Below are 26,636 nucleotides of genomic sequence, written 5' to 3' on the forward strand. Positions count from 1 at the left end.
TGTCCCTTGACCCTGTTTCCCTGAGCAGCTCCCTGGGTAGAGGCAGCTCCCCTGCACTGCTCTTGCCCAGCACAAATCACCCCGCAGGGCCCCTCCCTGCTACTTCCCGGACATGCTCCTGGCCTCCTGCCGCTGCACCCGGATGCCCCAGCCTGGACAGCTCAGCTCAGCTTAGACTGGGCCAGTGGCCTGGGGGCCTCTCTTGGTGGAAGGGCTGCCCAGAGCCCTGTCTTCACGCCCAGGCCAGCTTGGAGCTCTGTGGCCCAGGGCAGGGAGTGAACTTGATTCTACGCTTTGCACAAACATGGGTGTCAGCAGAGTCAAGGTGCTGAAAACTTAAAAGGCTGTCATGGTTCCGGTCAGCCTCTTCACCAAATGACAGGGAGTCCAGGAGCTAGAGGGCCAGCTACTTCCCCGCAGTCACACACAAGCTGTTACTTATACAGAGATGACCCACAGTCCGGACTGAGTCACCCAGCCTCACTTCAGGGAGTTTCTATTCCTGTAGACACCTGAAAGTCACAGCATGCCGGCCTGTAAAAATAACCTGAGCCTCGGTGTTTCATGGGATCGCCTACTCGCTTCTGGGCTCGTCGGATACTGGGCTGCATTTCAGCCCAAACTTTCCTGGAATCTGCAAGTGTTCTCTGCTGAGAGCCACCCAGGGCCCATGGGTGAGTCTCAGGTCCCAGCCCTGGAGATGGGAGGGCCTGAGGAAATCTCTGCTCGCACGGCCCTTGGGAGGTCTGCCACCCAAGGTTGACCCAAATCACTGTGGAGGTCTGGCATAGAAGCGGAGGCTATGGGGCAGTATGGGGCCCAGCATCGTGGGCGCACCCCTGCTGTTCGTCCTTAACGACACTCCTGCCAGGACTCAGGAGTCCCCGGGCTGGGCCCTGAGGCCTTCCTGGCCTCCAAGTCCTAAAGATGAAGGATCCAGCACCACCCTCCTTTTGATGGGCAGCAGCTCTTAATCCTACACCCCAGAAGCATTGGAAGCCATGCTGGGCTTTTTCAGACACGGGCTGTCTGCGTGACACCTGGCTTCAAATCTCTGGTGTAAAGATGCTTCCTTCTATTCCAGAGGTTTCTCGTGCCTCTCTGCTCATGCAGAGGTTCTTGACTCTTTTGGAAGCCGGATTAGTGTGCAGACCCCTGAGAGGGCACAAAGTGTAGACCCACTTCCTGGAAACATGTTCCCCTTGCCCCATGCCAGTTCCTCTTTAAGGGAGGGACCCCCACAGAGCCCATCTCCAGACCTGAGAGAAGGAGACCCCAGCCAGACAAGGCTGACACTGGAACCACTTGAAGAGCACCGGGTCCCACCCTCTCATTTTACTGATGAGGAAGCTGAGCCCCAGAGGGGGAAGTGACTCCCCAGAGTAGGCTGGTGACCAAGCTGGGAGGAGAAACGACATCTGACAGTTCACTCAGCTGCACCGGACCACCAACAGGTAACAACAGCCCCTGGGTCATTTAGAAAAACCGAGGCGCAGAGCCACAGACTGACCTTGCTCTCGTGGACTGCAGGTGACTTTCTTGAGGTCAGTCAGCTGGGCCTTCATGGCCTGGGCTCTGTCCACATGTGCCCTGACTCAGTGGGTAGTCCCAGGTGGCAGAGGCAGTGGCAGCAGCAGGCGGAGGGCTGCTTTGTCCCTGATAATCAGTGACATTTTTCACGAACCCTCAGCTTCCTCCTGATTTGACTCAGGGTTGCAGCATCTTGCCGGGGTGGGGAAGCCTCACTGTAGGCAGCCCAGGAGCCTTCCCCAGGGGAGCTCAGCTTGCGTGCCACCACCCTCCTCCACCAGGCTGCCTACTCGCCCCTCCCCCGCCCCCCCAGTCTGGCTGGGAAAGCACCAAAAGCCTGAGATTACACTGTCAGGAATCACCCTGCAGCCCCTGAGCAAGTGCTGGCAGCAGGCCAGGGCCGTGCTTGGGAATCCAGGCCAGCCACTCGCCAGTGGTGTTACTTCCCTCAATGTACCTCTCTGGGGAATGGGAGCAATAGTCGTTTCTTCCTCATTGGGGCTTTTGAGAGCAGTGAGTGATGGAAGTGCTTGCCCACCAGGAAGCACCCAGGAAGCTTTGATTGCTTTATGTATCATAGCTGGATTATTCTCGAGCCCTAAACAAGTGTCCCTTGGAGAGACTGGGAGGGAAGCTACCGCAGCATGAGAAACACTGAGGGTTCTAGATTTTTTCTTGAGAGTGGAGGTGGAGAACGGGAGGTCAGGAAATGTCTGCCGCCTGGCCTGGCCTGGGCTGGGCTGGGCTGGGCTTTGTGCTGCCGAGGTAGTGGGGCTGGGGGGCAGGGGTGAGCAGAGAGCTGCCCAGAACTCCGTGGAGGCTTGGTGCGTCTCCAGTTTTGACCGGTTGTCCCAGCTTTAAAGGGAACCCCTGTCACCCTGGAGCTGCCGCACCCCGGGTCATTCGCTCATTCACTCATTCATTCATGCACCCTTTTACTTAGTGAGACCTTCCCAGGGGCCTGTTTTTTATGAGGCACGGTGATATAAGAGTCAAGGAGACATGGTCCTTGTCCCAGGGTTGCTAGGACAGCAGGGACACTCACTCCTAAGGCACACAGATGACTTTCACGGCCCCTACTCAGTCACAGCAAGGAAATGATGTCAGATGATGCAGGTGGATCAGGGAAGTGGACATCTGAAGGAAGGGATGGGGTTTTTAGGAGAGGAGGCGAGAGTCTGAGGGAAAAGAGATGTTAGGTGGACCCAGGCATGCAAAGGAGTGAGGCAGTGAGTGTTGGGTGCTCCTACATATGCTGGCGATGTTGGTGGGGGGCCAGCGTGGGGACAAGGTGAAGGAGAGACTCAGAATGTGAGTTCCAGTGAGGTCCCTCACTACCTGTTTGACCTTGGGTAGAGGCTTTAGTTTCTCTGAGCCTCACTGTCTCTATCTGTAAAATGGGCATAACTATAACAGGGTCCCAGGAATGTCCCAAGCTCCTTTCATAGAGGATTTAGCACAGGACCATATCTCAAGTCCCTGAGCTGGCCCCTCCACTTTCCAAGCCCCTACTCCAGTTCATCAAGCTCAGGTGCAGTTCCAGCAAAATTCTGGAGTCAGGGAGATTCTGTCTCTGTGCTCTGTCCCTCTGCGTCCTGTTCCTTCTTGCATCGTGTCCCCCAGAAGCCCATCTGGGGTGTAGACTGATGGATTTATTCACGTTGTTAGTGGCAGATAACTGCATCCAAGTAAATATTTATGTTCTAACTGTGGCATTCAACACTGCACCCCCAGAGGAGACTGGGTTTTCAGTTGCGGAAGCTGCATGGGAAAACACTGGTCTGGGGCAGTGTTCCTCCTGCATCCCCTCGGCTGTACCAAGTCTGCTCAGCCAGGGTTGCCCCCTAATCTCTGGTGCTGCATGCGATTGGGTGGGGGATTAGCAGTGCAAGAGAGGGGGTCCTTTCTTAGCCTGCAAACCTCCTAAAGTTGCACTCTTCCTGTGGCGGTGTTTTCTGGCAAGTCCCGTCTGCCGATGTGGGGTTTAGGTGCCCCCGCCGTGCAGACATGGGCTCGGGGCTGTCCCACGTAGGACACTGGATCCTGGAAGGTGTTTGCAGATAAGGGCACCCGGGGCACTGGAAGCTGCAGGAATCACAGCCCCGCGCTGGGCCGAGCTGGCAGTAGGAGAGCCAGCTCAGTGAGGCCACCGGGTGGGGGCCCTCTGGGCGCACAGGGCTGAGCAGTGCTGTTCGGATGAGAGAACCCAGACCGAGGCCCCACAGCCAGGAGCAGAGCTGAGGCCTCTGGACTCCCAGCCCAATCCTTCTTCACGCACAGGATGTTTTCTTTCCTTTTCATTAAACATTAATTTATTGACAGAAGATTCCATGTCAGGGTTTAAAAAAAAAAAAAGCCGTCCATATGTGTGAATTCCTTTGGCAACATTCTGGATAAATGGATCTCCTGCCTTTGCTTGCATACCTCTGGTGAAAGAGAGCTCACTACCTAGCAAGGCTGCTTTGTCTGCTCTGGAACATGCTCTGGTCGCTAGACAGGTCTGCTTTCTGCGCCACTGGGAACCCCTGCCTTTTACGGCCCCGTGGTGTCGTACAGTGGAGCATGTCTTGAGCCCTGGAGGAGGCTAATATGTCTATTCTTTTATGGATTATGAGCTGCTGCTCTAGTCCTTTCTACATATTGACCTGTGTTGTGGCTTCCTAGCCCCTCCACACGCAGCCCCTGCTGACAGCCCCGGGGCGCGGGGTGACCAGAGCAGTGCACGGGCCATGGGCACCCCATGTCGCTCTTTAAGATTCTCTAAGTGTAACCTCGGTTCACCTCATTTCTCACTGTCTTTCCTTTTTACAATAGGTAGGAATTCCCATTTTCCTTTAAGCTGTGACTACATCAGTGTTTTGTGCATAAACATTTGTTCCTTTCCAATATTTCAGTAATGTACTTCTGATTTTGTCTGTGACTCACACGTTATTTAAGAGACTCCTTAAGAGATGCATCAAAATGACTATTTTATATTATTAATATGTTACTAATATTAACATTATTAGTGGTGCTGCAGCAAATAGTTGTTTTTTTCTTGGTCTGAGTAGGGTAGAATTGCCATGGCCTTCAAGTGTTCAGCTGGACCCAGGAATGGGATAAATTTGGCGGAAAACCCTTGTCCTCTCCCAAAGAGTGTGTGCATTCCCCTTATTTACGATTTAGTCTTGACTTACCTGCTGGTTGTATCTTATTAGTAGTTGGACCGTTCAGAGCTCTAAATTTCTCCGTTTACTTGATCAAGAAAGCATAAAGGTCTCTACCTACAATTTCTATTTCTACCTATATTTCTATTTCTACTTCTTTTTGCATTTCTGTCATGTTTCCATTATGTATGTCTTTGCTATTCTCATTGGAACATAAACTGAGTGTTTTGTGTTTTAATTATTTATTATACCTTTTACCTTTGTGGAGTCTGTGTTATTCTCTCAATTCCTTCTACGAAAAAAAATTGCTTCGTCATAGTCCCTTCTTTTCTAGCTTCTGATAAACCGTAGATTATCTGGTCATTGTACTCTGTCTGTGTCTTTTTGTTTTCTCTGTGTTTCTTATCCGCAAATGATGATTGGGTTTTGATTTCTTTCATGGATGCCCTCTTCAACAGGGAGTATTATATTTGTCAGGGAGTGTTATAATTATAAGTGTTATATTTATGTTCACTTCCATGGGGCTGCCCCTCTGCTTTCTATATTGAGACAGTGCATTTTTTTCACTTTCAGTTTCTATTGTGAATTTTTCTCTGCCTTTTGTCCCTTTAAAATAGACAAGGTAATTTAACTTAAATGTCCAATTTTGAAAATATTTGTTTTGACTTCTACATTTATTTCTCTGAACAGCTCTCCAAACTTTGGGAGAATTGTATTTAAAGATCGTCCCTTCCCTTAACCCACTCTTCATTGTTGGCTTATTATATAAATTGTCAAGTCCCAATCTGGCTTTTTGCGTCTCTTTTATGTCGTTCTTGACTCCTTATGTTATGCGCAATTGTTATGTAATAGCTGACCTGTGGGTAGATGAAACTTTTTATCACGGATCAGGCTCTCGATGCCGTTCTCTCTCATCTCTTAGGCGACACCTGCTTTCTCACCTGTCACTTGCAATTCTCTTCGTGCTTTGTTCCTAAGTCCCTCAGACACTACACGTAGAAACGTTCACTCTTGACTTGGCAAGATTTTTGCCTCATCAGCTGAACACTGGTTAGTTCAATGCATTTTTTAAAAGTTTGGTGAAAATTTCCTTTCGGGCTCTTCAAACACACACCCAGACTTTTCTTCTTTTAAGGAAAAGTCAAAAGCTATTCTTACTTTTCTCCTTTTATCACTGCATTTAAAACAATTTTAAAAAAACTTAAATTGTTTTCATATTATCACTAATTTAATTAGAAAAATACACCAAAAGAGAGAGAGAGAGATAAAGATAAAAGATTTGAAAATCACCCCCCATCATTTCTTGGCCTTTTGACTAAGATTCAGTGTACAGTATCTGTTCTTATCAGTGTAATAAAAATCACCCACCATCTAACTGTTAGAATGCAACCTATGTTTGGCATATGGAAATTTTTTTCTAGGTTTTTTTTTTTCCCTAAGCGTGGGCTTTTAAAATCATAGTTGAAATCATTCTCAATGTATAATTCTGTAGTTTGTGGGGTTTTTACTTAACATATTCAGCATAAACATAACATAGTCAGACAGAAAAATTTCCCATTGAGTAGATTTACCAAAGTGAAACTAAGCTCTTGTCATTTAAATGTGTCTGTGTATTTTTAGCTATTGGAAAAAAATGTTAAAGTGAACATATTTCTGTACACTAGTTTTCCTTCTTTTATATAATTTACTTAAGACAAATTTTCAGAATCACTAGATGAAAGACTAATATGATTTCTATGGCTTGTTATATAAATTGTCAAGTCCCAAAAGTTGTGTATTAATTTGTGTGATTACCAGCATATCAGTGACTGCCTCGCAGAACCCTTGCCAGTTTCTTCGATGGACAAAAATTTTCTCGTAAATCCTCTTCTGAGAACTTGTATTTGTTCCCTTTACCTGTTTATCTATTGTGGGTCTTGATGTTATACATTTTTATATTCTTCACAGAAAGAACATCATTTACCTAGAATGTTTATTGCATTTTCTTTCTTCCAGTACACTACTTGACATTAAAACTGTTTAACAAAAAAATTTTTTTATAATTTTGTATAGTCAAACCTGTGGTGTCTTTTTTTTTTTTTTAATTCTTTCGTTTTCAGTCATTCTACATTGACAAAGAGCTTTTCCTTCCACTGGCTTTTATTAGTTCTCTATTAAATTTTCATCTAGTTTTTTTATGGTTTGATTTTTAATTCATTGATTTTTAATTCATTTGATTCATTTTTTATGGTTTGAAATTTAATTCATTAATGAATTTGGAATTTTTTTTGCTATAGAGTGTGAAATGAGGATCTAAGTTGGTTTTTACCTCCAAATTGTTCCCTGATAATCTAAACATCATTTATTGACTAAGCCTTCCATTTATATTATGTGTTCTTATTTATTCTTCTGATTTCTGTCAATTGTCTTAGTGCATTATCCGGAATTTCTGGGGTGTTGGCAAGTGTCTTGTTGCCAATTTCAACAAGAATGCCTCTTTTGTGTTTTGTTTTGTTTTACCATTAAATACAAAGTTAGCCATTGATGTGAACGGGTTACTCTTTATCATCTGTAAGAAGTATCATTCTGGTTCTTCATTTAAATGACTTTTGCAGAAAAACTATTGGTATAAGCAGATGGCTTTTCATTTTTGCTTTAATGATGTACCACACAATGTTAATAGATTGCCTAACATTGAAATGGTCTTATATTTTTGTGATAAATCTGATTTGGTTATTTGAGCAATAGTTTTTCTCTGTTGGCTACATTTGTCATGTTTTAGTATTTGGGTAAATTAGTTTCATAACACAAATTCCTTTACATTATCTTATGTTCTGAAATTACAGAGTATGGGAATTTTCTGTTTCTTGAAATTTTAAATAAGCTAGAGCCTGTTTAAGAGTAATTCTTTATAATATTTTCTGTTTCTTTCAAGGTTGTGGGTCTAATCAATACTTCTTCCTGTGTTGACTCTTGTATCAATTTTGTTAAATTAGGTTTTGACCCTAAATCATTAACTACATCAAGGTTTTAAAATAGATTAGCACATAAGTGATCAAGTAGTTTCTTCTTATTTTTTCTGTTCTCTCCATCTAAGCTTAACGCCTTCTTTCTTAGTTCCAGTCCATTTGAATCTTTTGTCTTGATCATAGTTGTTAGAAATACATGCTTTGCTTAGTTTACTCTTTACCACTCCCCACCCCAAGGACCAGCTATTAAATTGATTAATTCTGGTATTTTCTTCTTTTCTAATTTATTTATTTCTGCTTTTATCTTTATAATTGTTTTCTGATTTCTTTATGACTTTTTCATTTTTTTTCCCCTAAATGCTCAAGTGGAGTATTTAATTCATTTATTTATTTTCCTTTTGTAAAAAATGATTAAAGCTATTAGGGCTATGTATTTATCTCTGAGAATAGTTTTGACTGCATTCTGTGAGTTTTTTTAAACAACCAACCCAGAAAATTCTTGTCATTCTTGATTATATCCCATTCATTTTGTTTCGTAGTTGTGACTTTATTTACTTGTAAATAGACAACTCTATTTTCTATTTCCCAGGGTTTTTTTGTATTGTGGTCAGAGAATGTAGCCAACATAATTTCTGCTTTTTTTTTTTCAATGGAAAGTTTTATTCTTATTAGGCAGATAATTCGTTTTAGCAACAGTTTCTTCAATATTAGAGAAAAAGTGGATTATCTATTTGTTTCAAACCAAATACAAGAACTATTAATTAAATTGTATTCATTATATTATTTACATAATTCTATATCCTAATTTATATTTTACCTACTTGATGTGTTCAAATCTCTAGGACATTAAAGTCTGCCACTACAATGTATCTTTGCCCATGGCTCGTTGAATTCCAACTATTTTACTTTATGTACTTTTATTCAATGTCATTCAGCGCATACTATTACTATATTTGCTGTCACAATTGTTCTTCAATTAACATAAAGTAACCTTAATCCTGATGTGTGGTTTTATTCTTAAATTCTACAATTCTAGGTATGAACGTTACCACTTTGACTTTCTTTTTGCTTCTATTTGTCTGCTATATCATCGTGGGACTTCTACTCTGACCACTTCTCTGTCATTAAGTATGTCCTTTATATGCAACAAAGAGTTACTTTTATTTTGTAATTGAACTGAAAATGTTAGTTAAAAAAGGGAAGTTTGAATTTTTCATATTAACTGTTGTAATTTCTATGCTTAGTTTCTTTTTTTGTTCTATGTACTCCTTTGCTATATAGTTGGATTTGTTTGTTTCTTTTTGTCTTCAGTGATTTTGAAGATAAGAATCCTGTTTTTAATAGTCAGTGGTTACTTCAAGGTTTAAAAAATCTTATACTTTCGGTTAATCATAAAAGTGAAAAAAAGACCAAAACCCAGTAACTTTTGATTTTCTTTTATGGAATATTGGCCTTGCCCAAGTCCTATTACTTTCCACTATCCCTGCCCCATACAATCTAAGAGCATTCTTCCTCTGTTAATCGATCTAAAGTATTACTTTTTGTCTTTTTTAAAGGACACAGATGATTTCTCTCACTGTTATTTTTTATTTTATTTTAATTTTAAATCTTTTAATTTTGGAACTATATTCATCATAACGTAAGTCTTTTTCCATGGTTTCCTGCTTTTAATGCTCAGCTCCAAGCTTCCCCACTTTGATGTTTTCATTCTTCATTGTGATTATCTCTTGGAAATCTAAATTTTTGCCTCTTGGAGGCAACGTCTTTCTAGAATCCACACATACCTGAGGGTGGCTTTCTGTGACCGTCTCACCTGAATAGCAACCCAATTGGGTATAAAATTCTGTGTCTAAACTTTTCTCTCTCAAATGTCTTCTGGTATTAATTATGTTTTTCAGAGAGGTTCCCAAGGGGCTTGGTTTGTAAAGTTCCATATTAATGACATTGAAAGATGTAAGTGGAACATCTGGGAATGACTCTCTTTCTGTTATTTTGCATGAAACATGGTTCCTCTCACTGTTTGATTCAATCCCACCTCTCAGGCACCAAGCTCTGGAGACTAACAAAGGCCATGTTGGGCCCTTCAGATCTATTCACAGACCCGATTTGCTTGACCCATGACCTTTCTCCATTCAATTCTATTTCCTTCCTGGTATGAGACTGGGCCCAGGGCCCAGTCAAATCTTCCTGTGAGGCAAAGGGAGCCACCATCCTTGCTGAAGAAAGATAACACACTACAATGGTCCTGTTGGGAATGGTCACTGAGAATGTTGCCACTGCTGCCTAGAACACACTAACCAGATTCCTACACAAATGGAAACATTGGGATAGTCTCTGTGGTGGCTATCAGGTGGTCGCTCCACCTCCCTTCAGAAGAACCTATTGTCTGTTGAGAACACTGTGATTGACAGCTCCGCTCTGCCCCTTCAGCTGCAGAAGTGATGTTGACATGGGGGTCCTGCTCTTCTTGGGCTGCTTCCAGCCAGTGACTGAGCCTGGCAGAGGTACTAGTCCTGGGTGATTCCTGTTCCACCTGGGATGCCTCCAATGGACAGTCTGTGCTTAGGGACTCCCTGTCAGCCTGGCCAGGACGTTCTCTTTCTGAGTCTCTTTCTATCCAGTCTTCCCTTCCTTCACTCCTTCCACAGTTGTCAGGCTTGCTTTGTGGTCTGAAGCCTCTCCCTGTCTGCTCCTGCTTCCTCTCCCCTTTATCCTTTACGGGTATTTCCCCTAATACATCTAGCAAATGTCTAATACTGTCTTAGCATCTGCTTTTCAGCCTCCTGCCCACTCACCTTCTAGTACAACAGATTGATTGGTGTGGATCCCTGGGTTGGCTGGGACAGAACTATCAATGGCCCCAGGCAACCTGTGTGGGGAGGTTGCTGGCCCCCTCTGCAACTGACCTGGATTTTATTGGCAACCCATTTTTGAGAAAAGTGCCTGTTTTATCTCTTGCTGCAGCCTGGAGTCTTTTTATCTGATTCCAGTGAAGTTCCTGATCTTAGTTTTTTAAAGACTTTTTTTTAAAAAAATGGTTTCCTTGAACTTTCAGAGGGAATTGAGAGGATTAATCTTTCAGATTCTCTGCTCATTCTGCCATTAGCGGGAAGTATTTTTTTTTCAACCTAATTTCTTTTTGTCAGTTCATAGAGTACTTTCTGTGGTTTCAAAGATTTCCATTTGCAGTCTCTCAGTAATTCAAATGTCACCTTTAGGATCATCCTACTGGGGATACTGAGAGCCAAATCCCATCTATTTTCTGCACAGACACTTGGTACAGTCACTTCAGACAAGCCCCAGCATTCTAGAGTGTATGCTTTCCATCAGAATATTTATCTCTGTTTTTCACTGATTTTTTTCGTTAGCCATTTTAGTTCTAATGTGTGTGTCATCAGCGATGTGCGAGGTTCATTCATGCAGTGTGCTGAGCCCAAAGCGGTTGCCCCGAGTTCCTTTTTTGCAGTCTTGCTGAATCTCTTTAAACACAAACCTGTATTCTCTCTTATCTTTGTGGGTCTTGGTTTTCTACTGTTTCTGATGTTGAAGGTGCCTTCTCGAAGCCAATTTGGTGTTTCAATGCTAGGTTTTTGCCTGCTTTGCTTATTATTTCTGAAATTTGTCTTGTGGGTTCCAAGTTATTCTAACTGCTTTTTGAGACAGACCTGTGGATATTTTGGCATATTGAGTCAGGAGGAGGCAGCCAGCCAGCTTGCATTTATTCTAGGCATCCTGGGGTGGGAGCAGTTACACCTGGGGCTCTATCCTGCACGACTCCAGGAGGCACCACTGAATAGACCACAGGAGTCTAAAGCTTTAACTATGATGAAATACATTTTCCTAGATCTCTTGTGATATAAACCCATAAGAAAAGTAAACACATAAGAAAGCATAGAATCTTTGGAAAGCCACCAAATCAAGTCATGTATGTTAAATTTTTACCACATAGTTCTCAATGAATGCCATACATAACATGTTTTCTTTTTCCCTCTTTGCTAGCAATTAGAGAGGGCTTGGGAATGACATTCTATATAGGGTCTTAAAAATACTCAAATTTTTCCTTCCCAAAGTCTCCCAAGGTTGCTGCAGTAACAAGAAACAGTAGAAGAAAGGGAATTCCGTTAACTCTAGCTCTGTAGCAAAGAAATAAGTCACAGGGATGTTTGTGGTGGAACTTTTTGTTTCCCAGGAAAACCCTAAGAAACCAAAATGTTCATCAATAAGCTACTGGCTAAATGAGTTGTGATGTATTCATCAATGGAATGCAATGATGCCATTAGAGAGAAAAAGTCAATTCATGGATTCTGATGTGAAACAATTTCCAAGAAACATGATAACGTGAAAAAGTAAGGAACAGAACTGTGGGTATAATATTTTCCAAATTTAAAGCAGTCAAATATATACTCGGGTGCCAAAAAAATGTATACAAGTGGACACTTTTGTCAACATTGCTCAAGCAGTAGTTTGCCGTAATCGGAAGTGTCTGGACGCTGATGGTAACCACTTTGAGCACCTCTTGTAATTGCAGAAGTCAAATCTGACTTGTATTCATCTTTTGTTATTGGTATATATTGAGTATTACAATTTTAATACAGTTTCCTTTCTTAAAATATATATACGTTTTTTGGTACCCTCGGTATATGTATACATGTGTGCGTGCATACACACATATACATGGAAAATTTCTGGTAAAAGTATGCACAAACTGTTAATTGGGGTTGCTTCGAGAAAGGACAACTGAAGCCCTGGGCTGTGATGGAGGCTACTGTCATATCTGGGTTTTTTGTACTGTTTGAATATCATATTGAGTGCATAGAATACATTTTTAATCATATGTTGAAATCCTAACCCCCAACATAATGGTATTAGGAGATGGGAACTTTGGGACTTTATTAGGTCATGAAGGTAGAACCCTCATGAATGGGATTAGTGCCCTTCTAAGAGACCCCAGAGAGCTCTCCCACCCTCTTTCTGCCTTGTGAGGACACAGCGAGAAGTTGGCAGTCTGCAACCTGGAAGAGAGCCCTCACCTGACCGTGGTGTACCGTGATCTTGAACTTCCAGCCTCCAGAACTGTGAAAAATAAGTTTCTGTTGTTTATAAGCCACACAGTTGATGGTATTATTACAGTAGCCTCCTACGTTGATACAAAACTCCATAATGGCACGACCCCTGTCCCCAAATCCCAAATTGGCCAGGCTCTTACCTGGCCAGGGCATGCCTTGGACCCTTGTCTTTGGCCTGATCAGAAGCGCTGACTTGTGACACTCCCCTTTTTGTCTGCTGGCATCCAGCATCCCTGTGCAGCCACACCTACAGCCTTGGTTCTCTTGTCCCTGAGACCAGCACTAGTTTTCTACCCATCTAAAGGCCTTTCTGTGCCCTGTGGAGTCCTGAAGCCCTCACTTCATTCCCTTCTTTCTTCTATATTTCTCCATTTTCTGTCTGGTTTTCTCCTCAGGGTAGCAAGAGGCAGTAACAACTCCAGACCGTGTATCTTCCCAACTTAAAGTCCCACAGAAAGAACCCCAGCCCCCTTCCTAGAAACCCAAGGCAGAGTTTTGTTGCTTTTCATTGCCTCTGGTGGTTCATGGGTCCATCGCTGAACCGGTGAACCAGTGACTGTGTCCAGCGCAATGTGATGCGCTGACTGCGATCAGCCCTACAGTCAGGAGGGGGCAGCTCTGTCCAACCTTTGGCAATGGGGGAGGGGAGAGCAGAGGGACAACATATAAAGAGGAGCTGGGGCCTGGAAAAGGTGTTTGAATCCCATATCAAGCTGCAGCTCAAGTCAGCGCTGCCGCAGTTTTCGTGTTTTCAATTATGTGAAATTCTCTCCTTGCTTAAAACCAGTTTGGGTCAGGGTTTGTGTCATTGTTACTACTTTTAACAGAAGGAGTCCTGAATGAAAAAAGGAATAGACATTCATGCACAGTTCCATTTTTATAAAAGGAAAAGGTGTGTGTGAGTGTGTGTGATTGTGTGTATAGAAAGAGTGTCTCCATGATACCCATGAAAAAGTAACAGTGGTTGAATGTATCTGGGCAGCAGGATTAAAGGTAATTTTTCTTTTCTGTGTTTTCTAACTGTTATTCAATGAGCATGAATTGCTGTGTGATAAAGAGAAGAGTTTGTTATTTTTGATAAAGTCATTTGACTCAATCGCTTCTACAAAGTGAGAGGAACTTCATCTACTTTATTGTTGACGTTGTAGGGAAGAACATGAGCCAGCCAAACAACAGTGAGGACTGCTCCTTCCAAGATGTGGACAAGCTGATGAAAACCGTGCAGCTGGTGGTCCATATCCCCACCTTCCTCCTGGGCCTCCTGCTCAACCTCCTGGCCATCCGAGGCTTCCATGCCTTCCTGAAGAAGAAGTGGTCGGAGTATTCTGCCACGTCCATCTACATGATCAACCTGGCCATCTTTGACCTGCTGCTGGTGCTTTCCCTCCCATTCAAGACAGTCCTGAGCCATGGGCGGAACCCCTTTCCATCCCTCTGTACCTTGGCAGAGTGCCTCTACTTCATCAGCATGTATGGCAGCGTCTTCATGATCTGCTTCATCAGCCTGGACAGATTCTTGGCCATTCAGTACCCGTTCCTGGTCAAGCACTGCCGGTCCCCCAGGAAGATCTTTGGAATCTGCTGCACCATCTGGGTTCTGGTGTGGGCTGGCAGTATCCCCATCTACAACTTCCATGGGAAAGAGGGAAAGTCCACGTGCTTCCACAATATGTCCGATGGCACCTGGAGTGCCGGAGTCATTTTGCCTCTCCAGGTGTTTGGCTTCCTTCTTCCCTTGAGTGTCATGGGTTTCTGCTCCTCCAGGAGCATTTTCATTCTGGTCAGCCGTCGAAACCACACCCGGGACTGGGTCCAGGAGAGGGCCTGCATCTGGACCATCGCATCCAATCTGGCTGTCTTTGTGGCCTCTTTCCTTCCAGTCCACCTGGGTTTCTTCTTGCAGTTCTTGGTGAGGAACGGCTTTATTGAGGATTGTAGAGCTAAGCAGAACATCAGCTTGTTCTTGCAGCTGTCTATGTGTTTCTCTAACATTAACTGCTGCCTGGATGTTTTCTGCTACTACTTTGTCATCAAAGAATTCCGCATGGGCCTCATGGCCTCCCAGCGTTCCAGAGGCTCCCTGGTTCCCCAGGATACCACGATTGACCATCAGGGACTCAGGGAAGAAAACCCTGATCAGAAGAAGGAAACCCCAATCCCGAATTCCAGTAGCAGATGTCCTGTGCCAGGATTTTGATGTGATGGGATGATATGTAGTTCATTGATCGGTTTGCTTTTCCTTTAGATGCTCATTGAATGCTGTCTTTGCTCATTATGCCCCAAAGACCTTCCGCCCACACCCAGACAGCTCAACATAAATCACCCAGTGTTTGGGGGTTTCTGATGAACCTGAGAACCAGGTGAATTCTTGATTTCTCAGCCTAAAAAGCATGAAGCAGAAGAATTGGGAAAGAAAATGAAACCATCTGAACGAGATTGGTTCCCAACTCTCCCCTATCCTTCCATTAGACTAGAAGATTCTGGAAGGGAAGACAGAGAGGAGTTAGGAGAGAGAATCAAGAGAGTTGGTCATGGTGGAAGGTGTCCTGAGCAGAGATGGAGTGGTAGGAATGGATCAAGCTCCTTTTTAGTTTGGGGATCCTGGGGCAGAACAGACTTGTACTTTCCAGTCCCTTCTGGGGCTCTGTTGACCAACAACCTTGCAGAGATGATAGGACGTGGAGGTGGTCAGAGCAGAGCAAATATACAAAGAGAGTGGACTCGAACAAGTTTCCTATGGGCTTTTGAAAGGCCTGTAAATCCACCTAAACCTTTCTGTGCCCACCAGAAGTCTGCAGAAAAATGAGGGGGTGTGGTGTGAACCAAGCTGTGGTGAAGCTGTGGATACTTTGTGGAAGCAGTGGAGACAGAGTGGATAGCTGTTGGTGACACCTGAGAGCCAGGAGAGTACAGGATACACCTGGGGAAGGAAGGAAACAAGCGAAGGGTTGGAAGTGGACAGCCCCTCCCACATTGCCACTGGCATACCCACTCCATGGAGCTTTAGCACTGGCCTGGCGTGGGAGAGGCAGTGGAGACAAGCCTGGGAGAGGGGAAGTTCCTGAACGTGACCAACTTGCTATCTTGAACAGACTGGGGAGTTGTTAGACTTGGTTTCTTTGAAAACGATGACAAAGAATCAGGCTTGATTTGCTTCAGCCAGAGGAGAATAAGGAAAATGTGTTTGTCTGGTCCACCTGAGTCCCGATTGGGCAGCTGGCCATGGTGGCACTGTCCATGGAGTTGTCCCTCTCCAGTGCTGGGGGGTGGGGGGTGGTGGAGAAAATGGGTCAGCCAGGAATGGAGGAACCATCTTGAGGGCACAAGGCTCTTGGCAGTTCCTGGTTGGAAATGAAACAGTTGAATCACGGCTTGGCTCCGGCTCCTCTAATGATCCAGAGAAGGAACAGCAGTGACAGCCGAAAGCCTTCGATGATTCAGCTGCTCCAGAGAGTCAAATGACTATCAGGATAAATTGTAGGGTGGTTTTGCGAGATGAAATGAGTGGGAGGAGAAGTAACAAAAGAGACAAGGGAAAGGTCTTTCAGAAGAAGAGCAACCACCTTCCACCTGTGGGACAGGAGGCTTCCACCAAGTAGTGGACGGAAGGGAGGGGTGGCTGTGTGGGAGGAAGAGATAAAACCCTGACGGGAGGAGGAGGCAAGGCTGGGCGATTGCCCAGCGCTTGATGAGATGGAGCTCTGTAAGGGGGTGGGGTGGGCAGGAAGGATGGAGGGCAGAGCTGCTTCCTGCCTGACAGTCCCCTCTTGACTGAGAGCCATCCAAGGTCAGGACCCAGCCTTCTCCTGCCTCTGACTCAGTGGTCAGGTAGCACTCTGTGGGGCTGGAGGGAAGGGTGATGAAGAAAATAGCAATGAAGGGGTGGAAATGGGTCTGGAGGATCGATCATGCCCAGGACCAGAGGCTACTGCCCCTCAGACTGGGCCTCTAGGGACCAGCACCCAGAGTCAGGGGCTCTGCAGACCCAGAAGGGAGTCCTGCCCAGCTGTCCCAAGCACTGACACTCCTTCCCCTGCCTGCAGGTTCCATTGTCCCACAGCCATCCTAGACAGAGGCACGCCTGTTCTACTCTTAGAAAGCCAGACTGCTGGATCCAGCAGGACTCTGGGGCCTGGACTGGGATCAGAGCCCATGTGTGGGTAGAGTTAGGGACCACTCCTCCTCCGATTTCTTTCTTTGCATTGGGAACTGAGAGCCTGCTCAGTGGAGGTGAGTGGCACCCTTCAAGCTGCAATTGTATCTACCAACGTGCTTCGGGCCAAACAGGCTTCCTAAGAGAAAAGGGACAGCAGGGCCCTAAGCACCCATCATTCCAGTGATGTTCATAAACATAAGATCTTGGATTGTGGGCAGTATGACCCTGCCCCAGCCAGGTGACAGAGAGGGTGTAACTATAAGGTGTAGGTCCTCAGAGGGGTACAGCAGTCTTGGGTAGATGTGACAATTGTGGACTGGTGGGTGAAACTTAGAGACCCTTTGACCGATCCCAACACACTGAGGTGAGGAAAGGGGCACCTCCTCTCTCCCCATGGTGACCCACCTTGTCCTGTGAGTCACAGAGGACTCATCAGGGTCCTCGGGAGTGGGCACAGGTCCAGCACTGAGGCCAGGCTGCTCTGTAAGAGGATCCACACTCTGGGCCTGAGCCCGGCCCTCTATCAGCACTTGGATCCAGCAGGCAAAGAAGGGGCAGAGGGTCAGGGTCAGGGTTAGGGTTAGGGTGAAGATGCACCCAAGGGCCCAATCCTGCAGCAAGTGGCAGCCAATGAGTTGGGGAACCTTGAACTTAGATGTGGAAAAGGCTGAAATTCCTGCTACCAAAAACAGTGGAAGCTTGGAGATGTTGTTTGGCCATAAATGTGACCTTTGTACTCCTAGTCTGGAAAACCCTGGGACATACTTGTTACTTGTACATGTGTGAAACTAGCACCATTAATTGGAAAAAAATGATTTGATTAATCTGATTTGTCAAAAAAAAAAAAAGATTACTGTGATGTATATGACCTGGTCTTGGCCTGTACTTACTTGTTCCAGAGAAGAGCTGGCTCCTGAAGCCCTTCCCAGGTGACGCAACGATCATGGTCCAAAAGACCAAGAAGAGAATAGGTGGAAGTAGCCACCCGGACACCAGGTGTGAGAGCACAGGGAGGTGACCTCAGGCCTGCCATAGGAGCACACCTGGGGCCAGGAGCCACACCCTGCAGGGTCTAGTTGCAGCTCCCCACATCCACTTGGGTACTTGGTTCTCTGTGGTAGCAACAGACCCCAAAAGCCCTGCTGTGGTCCCTGCAGCACAGGGTCCATCCCACTCTTTTCCCACCATCTTATCCCGCCACCACTGTGACACTGAGCTGCTTTCAAAGGCTCTGGGCTCTTCTAGTCCAGCCTAGAAGGCCTGCTGACCTCTAATGGGCTGAAGACACAGGGTTGCTTCTCTAGGAGTCCTCCCCTGCTGACCCTCCCTTCTCTGACCACCAACCAAATGAGTCCGACTCTCCCAGGTTAGATCTGTGTTTTCCTTTATGGTTCCTCACATGTGAATCCTACGACCTCCTGGAGAAGGTGAATTGCTACATACTGGCCCAGGCCACCCCTTTCTCCTGAGTTCCCCACAATCCTGAGCACAGCCTAGTCATGACCTGGGTGCCGAGTACTAACTATGGACATCCTTATTCCTTGACAGTTGCTATGGCCTGAAATGTGTCTCCCCCAAATTCATATATTGGTATTTGGAGATGGGACCTGTGGGAGATAAGGAGGTTGAGATGAGGCCCTGAGGGTGGGGCCCTCATGATGCGATTAGTGCCCTTATAAGAAGAGATGCCAGAGCGCTTACTTCCTCTCTCCACCTGCAAACACAGAGGAAATGTGGGCACAGGGAGAAGGTGGCTGTCTGCAACCAGAGGAGAGAGCCCTCAGTAGCCATTAACCCCATTGGTGCCTTGATCTTGGACTTCCAGCCGCCAGAACCATGAGAAATAAATTCATGTTGTTAAAGCCACTCAGGATTTGGCATGTTGTTATGGCCGCCTGAGAAGGCTGATACAACAACCATCTCCTGCTAACCCAGGAGCCACCTCCCATGCTCCTGAGGGGCCATGCTCCCTCAGGGGCAAGGAATGACCCTCCCTTGGGATACTGGCCCCCAGGAAGATTACTAGTTCACAAGCTGCATTTGTCAACTATATTCCTCTTGAGTCCCTCCCTGGAGGGCCTATGAAGCTGAAAGTCATTATATTAATGTGTATAGCTGCAACAGGCTATTAATGGCATTTGGAACAGTAAGATAATAAATAGCCTTGTAGCAAGTTGGCACAAATAAACAGTAATTGCAAAGATGATTGAAATGGCTGAGATCTGGTAGACGACTGTAAAGACTAATAGAGGTTAAAACGATTTTGTTAATAGAAATTGAGAAGAGCAACCATATAGGTGTGAGGACAGCCTGGTGTGCAGTACAGTCACGAGGTAGGGATGGAGGCATCCGCACATAGGAACCATGTGGAGATGGTGGAGATGCTCACACCACACCACCCTCCATCTAGCCTAGAGGGTAGGCTGTGCTGTGGACAGCGACCTTCCAGGGCCATGGAATGGCAGCTGAGGCCATCATGTAAACCCCACTGCCGATGGGGCAGGGCACTCAAAGACCCACAAAGGTGGTGCTTTTTGGCGGGGAACAGCCCTGAAACTACCATCAGAGCCACTTCTTGCTCTTTTCCACCCAGAGCTGGCCTCTCTTCTGAGCCCAAGACATAGAGTCATGAATGGGCATTTGAGAGGGTCTGTATGGCAGGTCAAGGTGGACTCTAGGAGCTTGAAGAGGAAGAACAAAGAGACGTCCCTCCTCCCCAATTCAGTCTTATGCACCCATCCCCCTCCAAGAGCCTGTGAGATGTGCCCTCTTCACAAAGCTGCTGTAAGAGGGGCCACATGGCTCTTGGTCGTGAGCCATGAACTAAACTTGGCCCTGACACCTTTGAAGTTTTGAAGGTAGGATCTGAGGCACTGTCACTTCAAAGCCTGACGTTAGTTCTGCTTGGTGGAGGGGCCCTGAGTTCACCTTGAGGTTCAGTGAGCCTTTGTTCTGGGGGATGTTGCTTGAGCAAGTATAACCAAGACGCTGTCTTTGAGGAAGGCTGGTGAGACCTGGGGCTCTTTGGGCCGCCTACAGTCACGCAAAAGTCACCCTAAGGTGCAGCTGTGTGACATCCTCTGCAAAGTGTGTTCCCTGTGGTCCTATTTCCAAATATAGTCACACTGGGGAGTAGGGCTTCAAAACATGAATTTTGGAGGATACAATTCAGCCTACTCATTGCATATGGATTTACGTACTCTGTGACCTTGAGTAAAAGAAGTGTTGTGCTGCTTTTGTTTCTTCACATTGAATGTAACCTGCTCTGAGCTCATGGGCTTCAATTGTAGGGTATTCCAGCTCTATCGTCTGGGGTCAACTCCAACTCCTAGGACCCTGCCCAAGTCCTAGGGGCAGTGTCCTTCCACGGCCACACTATTTGCAGAAGTCTCTGGGTCTCGGTTTATACTGGTCACAGCTACAGTGTCCATTTAGCAGGCCCTTTAATGAGGCATCGTGTCACACTTGGGCATGAGGTTCATGCCTGCAGCCTCTGAGACCTCGGTGTTAAGTGGTCTTTCTCATTCAAGCCTGTGGCACCCTTCAGCTATCCTGTCATGCTGTGAGGACACAGGGGCTTGTTTGTCCTGGCTCTTCTTAGAATTGGAACAGCCCTGTACCTTCCAGACTTGGGGAGCTGCCGCTCTAATCCCCTATGGTCACACTCCTCTCTGCACCCCCTCCCCAACAACTGTGCAGGACTTTCTTCATCCGACCTCTGGGTACACGGCCCAGCCTCCTTTCCTGGCAGTCTCTTCTTACCAGCAGTCTCTGCGACTTGCAGTCCTGGTGGGCAGTGCCCCCTCCCTGCTATCCGTGGATGGAACACTTTCAGCTTCAATTCAGTTCAACTGGCATCATGTTTCCTGGGCAACTCATGTGAGTCCAGTCCTGTGTGGGACAGGACAGACAGAACGGGGGGCTCACAGCCCCTCTGAGAGACCAGTGAACAGCTGGTGAGTGGAGAACAGGGTGATTCCTGAACCCACGCCAGATGCAGGCCTTGTGTGTGGCATGTGGTTTCTTAAAAAAAAAAAAAAGAAAAATTGTAACTGCAGTTTAAATGGCTGCATAGGGTGGTCTGATGTGTAAAAGGATGAATAAGGAGCAACTGTGGTGGGCGGGTTCCCCAAGCCCTTCTACAGAAGTTCCCACCCCCGCCACCAGCTGCACTAACCTGTGAGCACACAGGGCATCCTGACACCTTCGTGCGAGTGGGCAGGTCTGTGGGGTTCCGGTGGTGCCCACAGGCCCTCCAGCCACCCACACCTACCCTCAACCCCACGCTCTCCTCTCGAGAAAGCCTGGCTTCCACCCTAGGCTGGAGCCACAGAGCCACCCTACACGATAGCTTTCCTGAAAAGCTGACTCTGAGATGGAAATTAGAATGTGAAAGGTTTATTAAGGAGCTCCTTGAGGACCGACACCTGAGGAGGGAGGGGACGGAAGCAGTGGGGTCAGGTGGAGAAGTTGAGCTGGGATGCACGCCCTGCAACAGCCTCAGCCAACCCTGGGAGACCTCTGCGGCTATGAGTCTCCTGAGTAGGAATGGGACCCTGGGCCAGGAGGCCCCAAGTGGCCCAATCATGGATGTGAGCCTGGAGAGGGGCGTGACCTTGGACAGCAGCTCCCTGGGCTGAGGGCCTGAGAGCAGCTGGGCAGTAAGTCCTCACTGGAGGGGTCCTGGGCTATGCCTCCCAGGGTCCACTCAGGGGCGAGGAGGCCACTCGGCTGGATCTACTCTGGGGCCGGCTCAGCCCCGGGAGGAGTGGGCAGAGGTGCACGTGTGGCCGGCCCCAGGAAGCAAGGTGGCCCAGTCTGAGGTGGGTGGGAAGCCACAGAGGGCAGAGCCAGTCACCTTGTTCTGGGGAGGAATGCAAAATAGGCAGCGGAGCAGAGAAGGTCCTGGGAAACAGAGACAACTGGAGACCTTGGTGCCCAGTGTGGGGATTTTACAGAAGCCAGACCCAGAGTCTTTGCCTTGAAGTGACGTTGAGACTCTCTGAGGGCATGAAGTGTCAGAGTCCCACCTTGAATGGTAGACTGATGGGGGCAGGTGGGCTAAAGGGTGGGCTTTCTCAGCACCCAACTGATGCTGCCCGCCTCCAGGCAGCCGGATACGCAGCGGACCCGCTGAGAAAGCCTGGGTACCAATGGTGTAAATGGGTGATGCCTGATTCCAAGGATCAGGTGTGCACATATCCTACCCAGGGCTCCCTCCCTCGCTTGGGGCAATTGAGGCCTCATAGACTGAATGTGTCTGTTCCCCCAAATTCAGATGTTGAAACCCGAACCCCAGTGTGATGGTATGAGGAGGTGGGGCCTTTGGGAGGTCATTAGGTCACAAGGGTGGAGCCTCCTGATGGGATTAGTGCTCTGATAAAAGAGACCCCAGAGAGCCCCCTCGCTCCTTCCACCATATCGGGGCACAGTGAGAAATCAGTCTAGGAGCAGGAAGAGAGGCCTCACCAGAACCTGAGCTCAGAAACCCAGCCTCCAGAACTGAGAAATAAACTGTTGGTTAAGCCTCCCAGTCTATGGTATTCTGTTATAGCAGCCTGAACGAACACAGGACACAATTTAGTATTTAGATGTCAGTGAGATTGAGAAAATGTTATTTACCAAAATTCCCCCTCAGAAAGGAAAGAATTTGGGAAAGTCCTTGGGGGTGAAAATGGGAGAAACTGTCCCAAGAGGAGAAGGGGCCAGAATCTTGCTGCAGAAAAATAGAAAGGAGGGAGGGACACAAGAGGGTCAGGGAGCTGGAAAGAACCAGTAGGAGAGCAGAGGGCACGTGTGACCAGGAAAATCTCCAGTAAACGATGGAAAACTGTGCAGGGCCTGGTGTGAACAAATGTGGAAACAGAAATGGGAGGCCTGGGGCCTGAGGCAGCACCAGGAAAAAGAGAAGCGGAAGGATGTCAGCTCTGAAATGCTTGGTTGACATAGAGAGGGCTCCGTTCCCCCTCAAGGCTGTGCCATTGGGGTTCCGGTCAGGCGTAGCTAAGCCTTCAAGGAGCAGGGAGCTGGGGTGACCTGGGGGGACTGACTGTTGCTTGGTGCCTGTGGATCAGAGCAGGCCACAACCACCTCTGGTGGGCTGAATGCTGCACGATCTGAGACCAATCCCCTCCCCTGGCCTGAACTGGCCCTGGCCACACACACACACACACACACACACACACACACACACACACACACTCACTGGAGTCGGCTGCCAGGGCCTCAGAGACAGCTTGCCTGAGGATGGTGAAAACTCAGGTGCTGGGTCAAAAGGTCAAGGCTGACTCCTGGCTCCAACCCTGACCTCTGTGTGCTCATTGACAGGTTACTACATTCAATGTACCATGCCTCAGTTTTAAGTGGAAATGACAACTCTACCTCTGACATAGTAACATGCAGAAAATGTCAGGCACGTGGCAAGGACTCGATAAACATTAGCTCTTAGAACTGTGGTGAGCTCCTTTAAAAACTGTTTTTTTTCTTTTTTAACAAAAGATGTGGCCAGTTGCTCTCTGTGTGGCCATGGGTCTTAATCAATTTTGTGCCATGGATTCCTCCTGCCATCTGGAGAAGCTTGCAAAATTTCCCGAGAATAACGGTTTTAAATGCTTAAAGTAAAATGCATAGAATTACAAAGGAAACCTAATATATTAAAATACAGTTGTCAAAATTTAAAAGCTGTGATATAGAAATATATGTGCATCTTTATTTAGGCCTTTGAATAAGGTCTAGTTACAGGTTCGATAACTATCATAATTTTGAATTAACGATGACTTGAGCTGAAACAATATTTTGAAACATCGGCAGCAACTGTGGTGTGATATGAAAATAGCTGTAATTTCTTTTGGTGACAAAATCTCACTTTCTACACTACTGCGACATGATGTCTGCTCACACAGGGAAGGAAAAGCTAGTTTCAATTAGCGCTTAGTGAAAATAAGTGTACAACGTTTTCCCCCAACCAGATCCTGAACCCCGCTCCCCAAACACCGAACTCCACTCCTGATCCCCAGGTTGAGAACTCCTGGTTTAAGCAGAGACATAAGCATACTTGGGGACAGATGTTCTTCTTCCAGAGAAGGACCATTTCTGTGCCCCATTGGGTATGCAAATGTGGGCCACCATGGTGCCATCCTCTTCCTCTTGGGGTGTGGGTCTGTGGAGCTTAGCAGAGGCTGGCTTGCCCTACTGGATACAACGCTGTGGGGTGAGAGTCTCAGGGGCTCTCTGACAGCAAACACACCCACATCCCAACCGCAATCTCTGAGATGCAAAGTCAGGCATACCTGTCCAGGTGTGCTAGGGCGATCCAAGGAACAGAGGCAGGGAAGAGCTGAGAGGCTGGCTTTCAAAGTAAATCACCTTGAGTGAAGAGGACTCAGCTGGTGAGCTGTTCTCATTCAAACAGGGGAGGGCTGAGGCCGGCTAGAATGTGGCTAACGCTGGATGGCCCTTTCCATCCAGCCACCCTGCCCCCGGGGCCATATTTTGGAAAATGACAGCTGAGTGTGGGAAATCGGATGAGAAAGGGCAGTAAACCTGAACTCAGACCACCAAGGGCATCCCAACCTCCGGGGCAGCAGCACCCATCTGTGAGAGAGCAAGCTTCAACAGTGACACCTGGTGACAGCCAGCAAGGAGCAAAATAGCAGTGAGCAGTTGAGGCCCTGGTTCTCTTTATGGTGTGAGGAAGCAAAGCTGACTTCCCCTTTGACTGAGGATGACCTTGTGGTTTGGGGATAATTTGGGGCAACCTTCCTGTCCAAAAGAGACACAGGCACTAAAGTCATGAATTGAGGCAATAAAAGAAATGTGAACATATTTGTAATCTAAGTTGGTGAAGCAGGTCATACCAGTTACATTATCATCATCATATTAAATGTGACATTTTATGATCATTACTGTTCCTTCCATGTGTCGATGTAATAAGTTCCACTCACAGCAGATAACCTTACTTAACCTTAATGTGATTTAGGAGTCGTTACTCCTGGTGTAACTGCTTGGCCACGTGGTTTCTTCTGCATTGAGCTATTTACAATGAAACTGGGAGAGAGCGGTAACTCAAAGAAGAAATGGAGAGAGCAAAGGGGAGACACCTGTTAGAGATATTCCCCGTGCATCTGAAATTGCAACAGTCAGCCTGCAAAGCATTTGGAATCAGCAAACCAAGGGGGGTGGAAGTGGGGAGCACAAAGCAAATGAGAATTCCCTGGGCAGAGAAAGGGGCCCAGGTGTGTTTTAAGTTGTGCCTTCTAACCCATCTCCATTAACCCCGGCCTTCCACGAAGTCTCCCACACTCAATAGCCTTGTGTCGGTTGTCCTTATGGGAGACAGGGATGGGGTGGGGGTGGAGGGTGTCTCTTGTGGGGTCAGACACAGACGTGTAGGACCCAGGGCTAAGATGGAGAATTTGTCATTTTCCCCTGAGATTCCTAGGATGATTCTGGGCGATGCCAGGGTTCCCACTGAATGTGAGATGAAATCGCACGCCCTTCTGTTTGGAGATTAAAGAAAGAGTGACCCCATTAGGCTGAGGACTTGGGGCTAGAAATGGCTATGTACAGGACCTTGCCTTCCAAGGGGACTATTTTACAGACATGGAAACGTGAACAGAGGTACAAGTGGCACCAGCCTCCTGATTATCAGAACATGAACTACTATATGAGACATTTAAGCAATTGCATGGACACCCCAATAGTCTGCATATTTATAGTCTGCATATTTGAGTTGGATCTTCCCACTTGGAAAACCATTTCTTTTGCATGTGTATCTTCTTTTTTTTAATTACTAATTTTTTCTTCTATTTTATTTTTATTGGGGGAACAGTGTGTTTTTCCAGGACCCATCAGTGATTGTCCTTCAATGTAGTTGTGGAGGGCACAGCTCAGCTTCAAGTCCAGTTGCCATTTTCAATCTTTAGTTGCAGGGGGCGCAGCCCACCATCCCTTGTGGGAATTGAACCGGCAATCTTGCCGGCAACCTTGTTGTTGAAACTTGTTGTTGAGAGCTCACGCTCTAACCGAACCATCCGGCTGCCCCTCCAGAAACTCAGCAACAGCTTGTTGTCTTCAATCTAGTTGTGGAGGGCGCAGCTCACTGGCCCATGTGGGAATCGAACAGGCAACCCTGTTGTTGAGAACTTGCGCTCTAACCAACTGAGCCATCTGGCCGCTCCCTGCATGTGTATCTTCTTAATCGTCAAATGGGCAATGGCTCCTACTCAGGGTTGTCCTAGGTTTGCCCATATATGGTGTGTGCTCCCAGTTCCTGGAGAAATGCAGGTCTGGGTAAGTGGGGCAAATCCAGACTCTTCTAATGAAATATGGAAGCAGATTGGGTGGCATTTTCCCAGAGGTGATGTCTGGGCTAATGCCCCGGTTCCCTGCCACAGCTGGGTGATCCCGGGGCCCAAGGTTAGGGACTCTGGCACCAAAATGCCACCAGTCCTCTCTCCTGGACATACATGGAAAGAAAGAAAACAAGACTCAGCTCCACTGCAAAGCTGGCCAGGTCCAGGGACAGGCCCACGACAGACCCCCCTGGGCTGGGCCTTGTGGGTCCTGGGACGTGGCTCAGTAGTTGTGACGGAGACTGTAGGGTCTGTCTGCAAAACCACAATATCTCTGATCTGGCTCTTTGCAGAAAAAGTTTCCCGATCTTGGCTCTGAGCCATAAGTGCTGAGGGCAGAGACTCAGTCTTGTTCATCTCTGGATCCACAACACTCAGGAGTGCCTGACACAGTAGAAGCTTAATAAGTTGTGTTAAATGAATAAGTGAGGGACATC

At 46.9% G+C, this 26,636-nt stretch overlaps 1 protein-coding gene and 1 pseudogene across 1 annotated transcript; both read left to right on the forward strand.

The window, feature by feature from the left end:
- Positions 1-1,408: 1,408 nt before the first annotated feature.
- On the forward strand, positions 1,409-16,293 carry GPR55 (G protein-coupled receptor 55). The gene is made up of 2 exons (XM_033111560.1): positions 1,409-1,454; positions 13,839-16,293. The coding sequence occupies exon 2, from the start codon at positions 13,847-13,849 to the stop codon at positions 14,885-14,887; it is 1,041 nt and encodes a 346-aa protein (XP_032967451.1). The 5' UTR covers positions 1,409-1,454; positions 13,839-13,846; the 3' UTR covers positions 14,888-16,293.
- On the forward strand, positions 5,972-6,102 carry LOC117026379 (uncharacterized; annotated as a pseudogene).
- Positions 16,294-26,636: the final 10,343 nt, after the last annotated feature.

The sequence above is a fragment of the Rhinolophus ferrumequinum genome, chromosome 8 (genome assembly GCF_004115265.2).
Source record: "Rhinolophus ferrumequinum isolate MPI-CBG mRhiFer1 chromosome 8, mRhiFer1_v1.p, whole genome shotgun sequence".
Lineage (NCBI taxonomy): Eukaryota > Metazoa > Chordata > Mammalia > Chiroptera > Rhinolophidae > Rhinolophus > Rhinolophus ferrumequinum.

Coding starts and splice junctions, on each gene's coding strand:
- GPR55 (XM_033111560.1), top strand. CDS start 13,847: ATGAGCCAGCCAAACAACAGTGAGGACTGCTCCTTCCAAGATGTGGAC.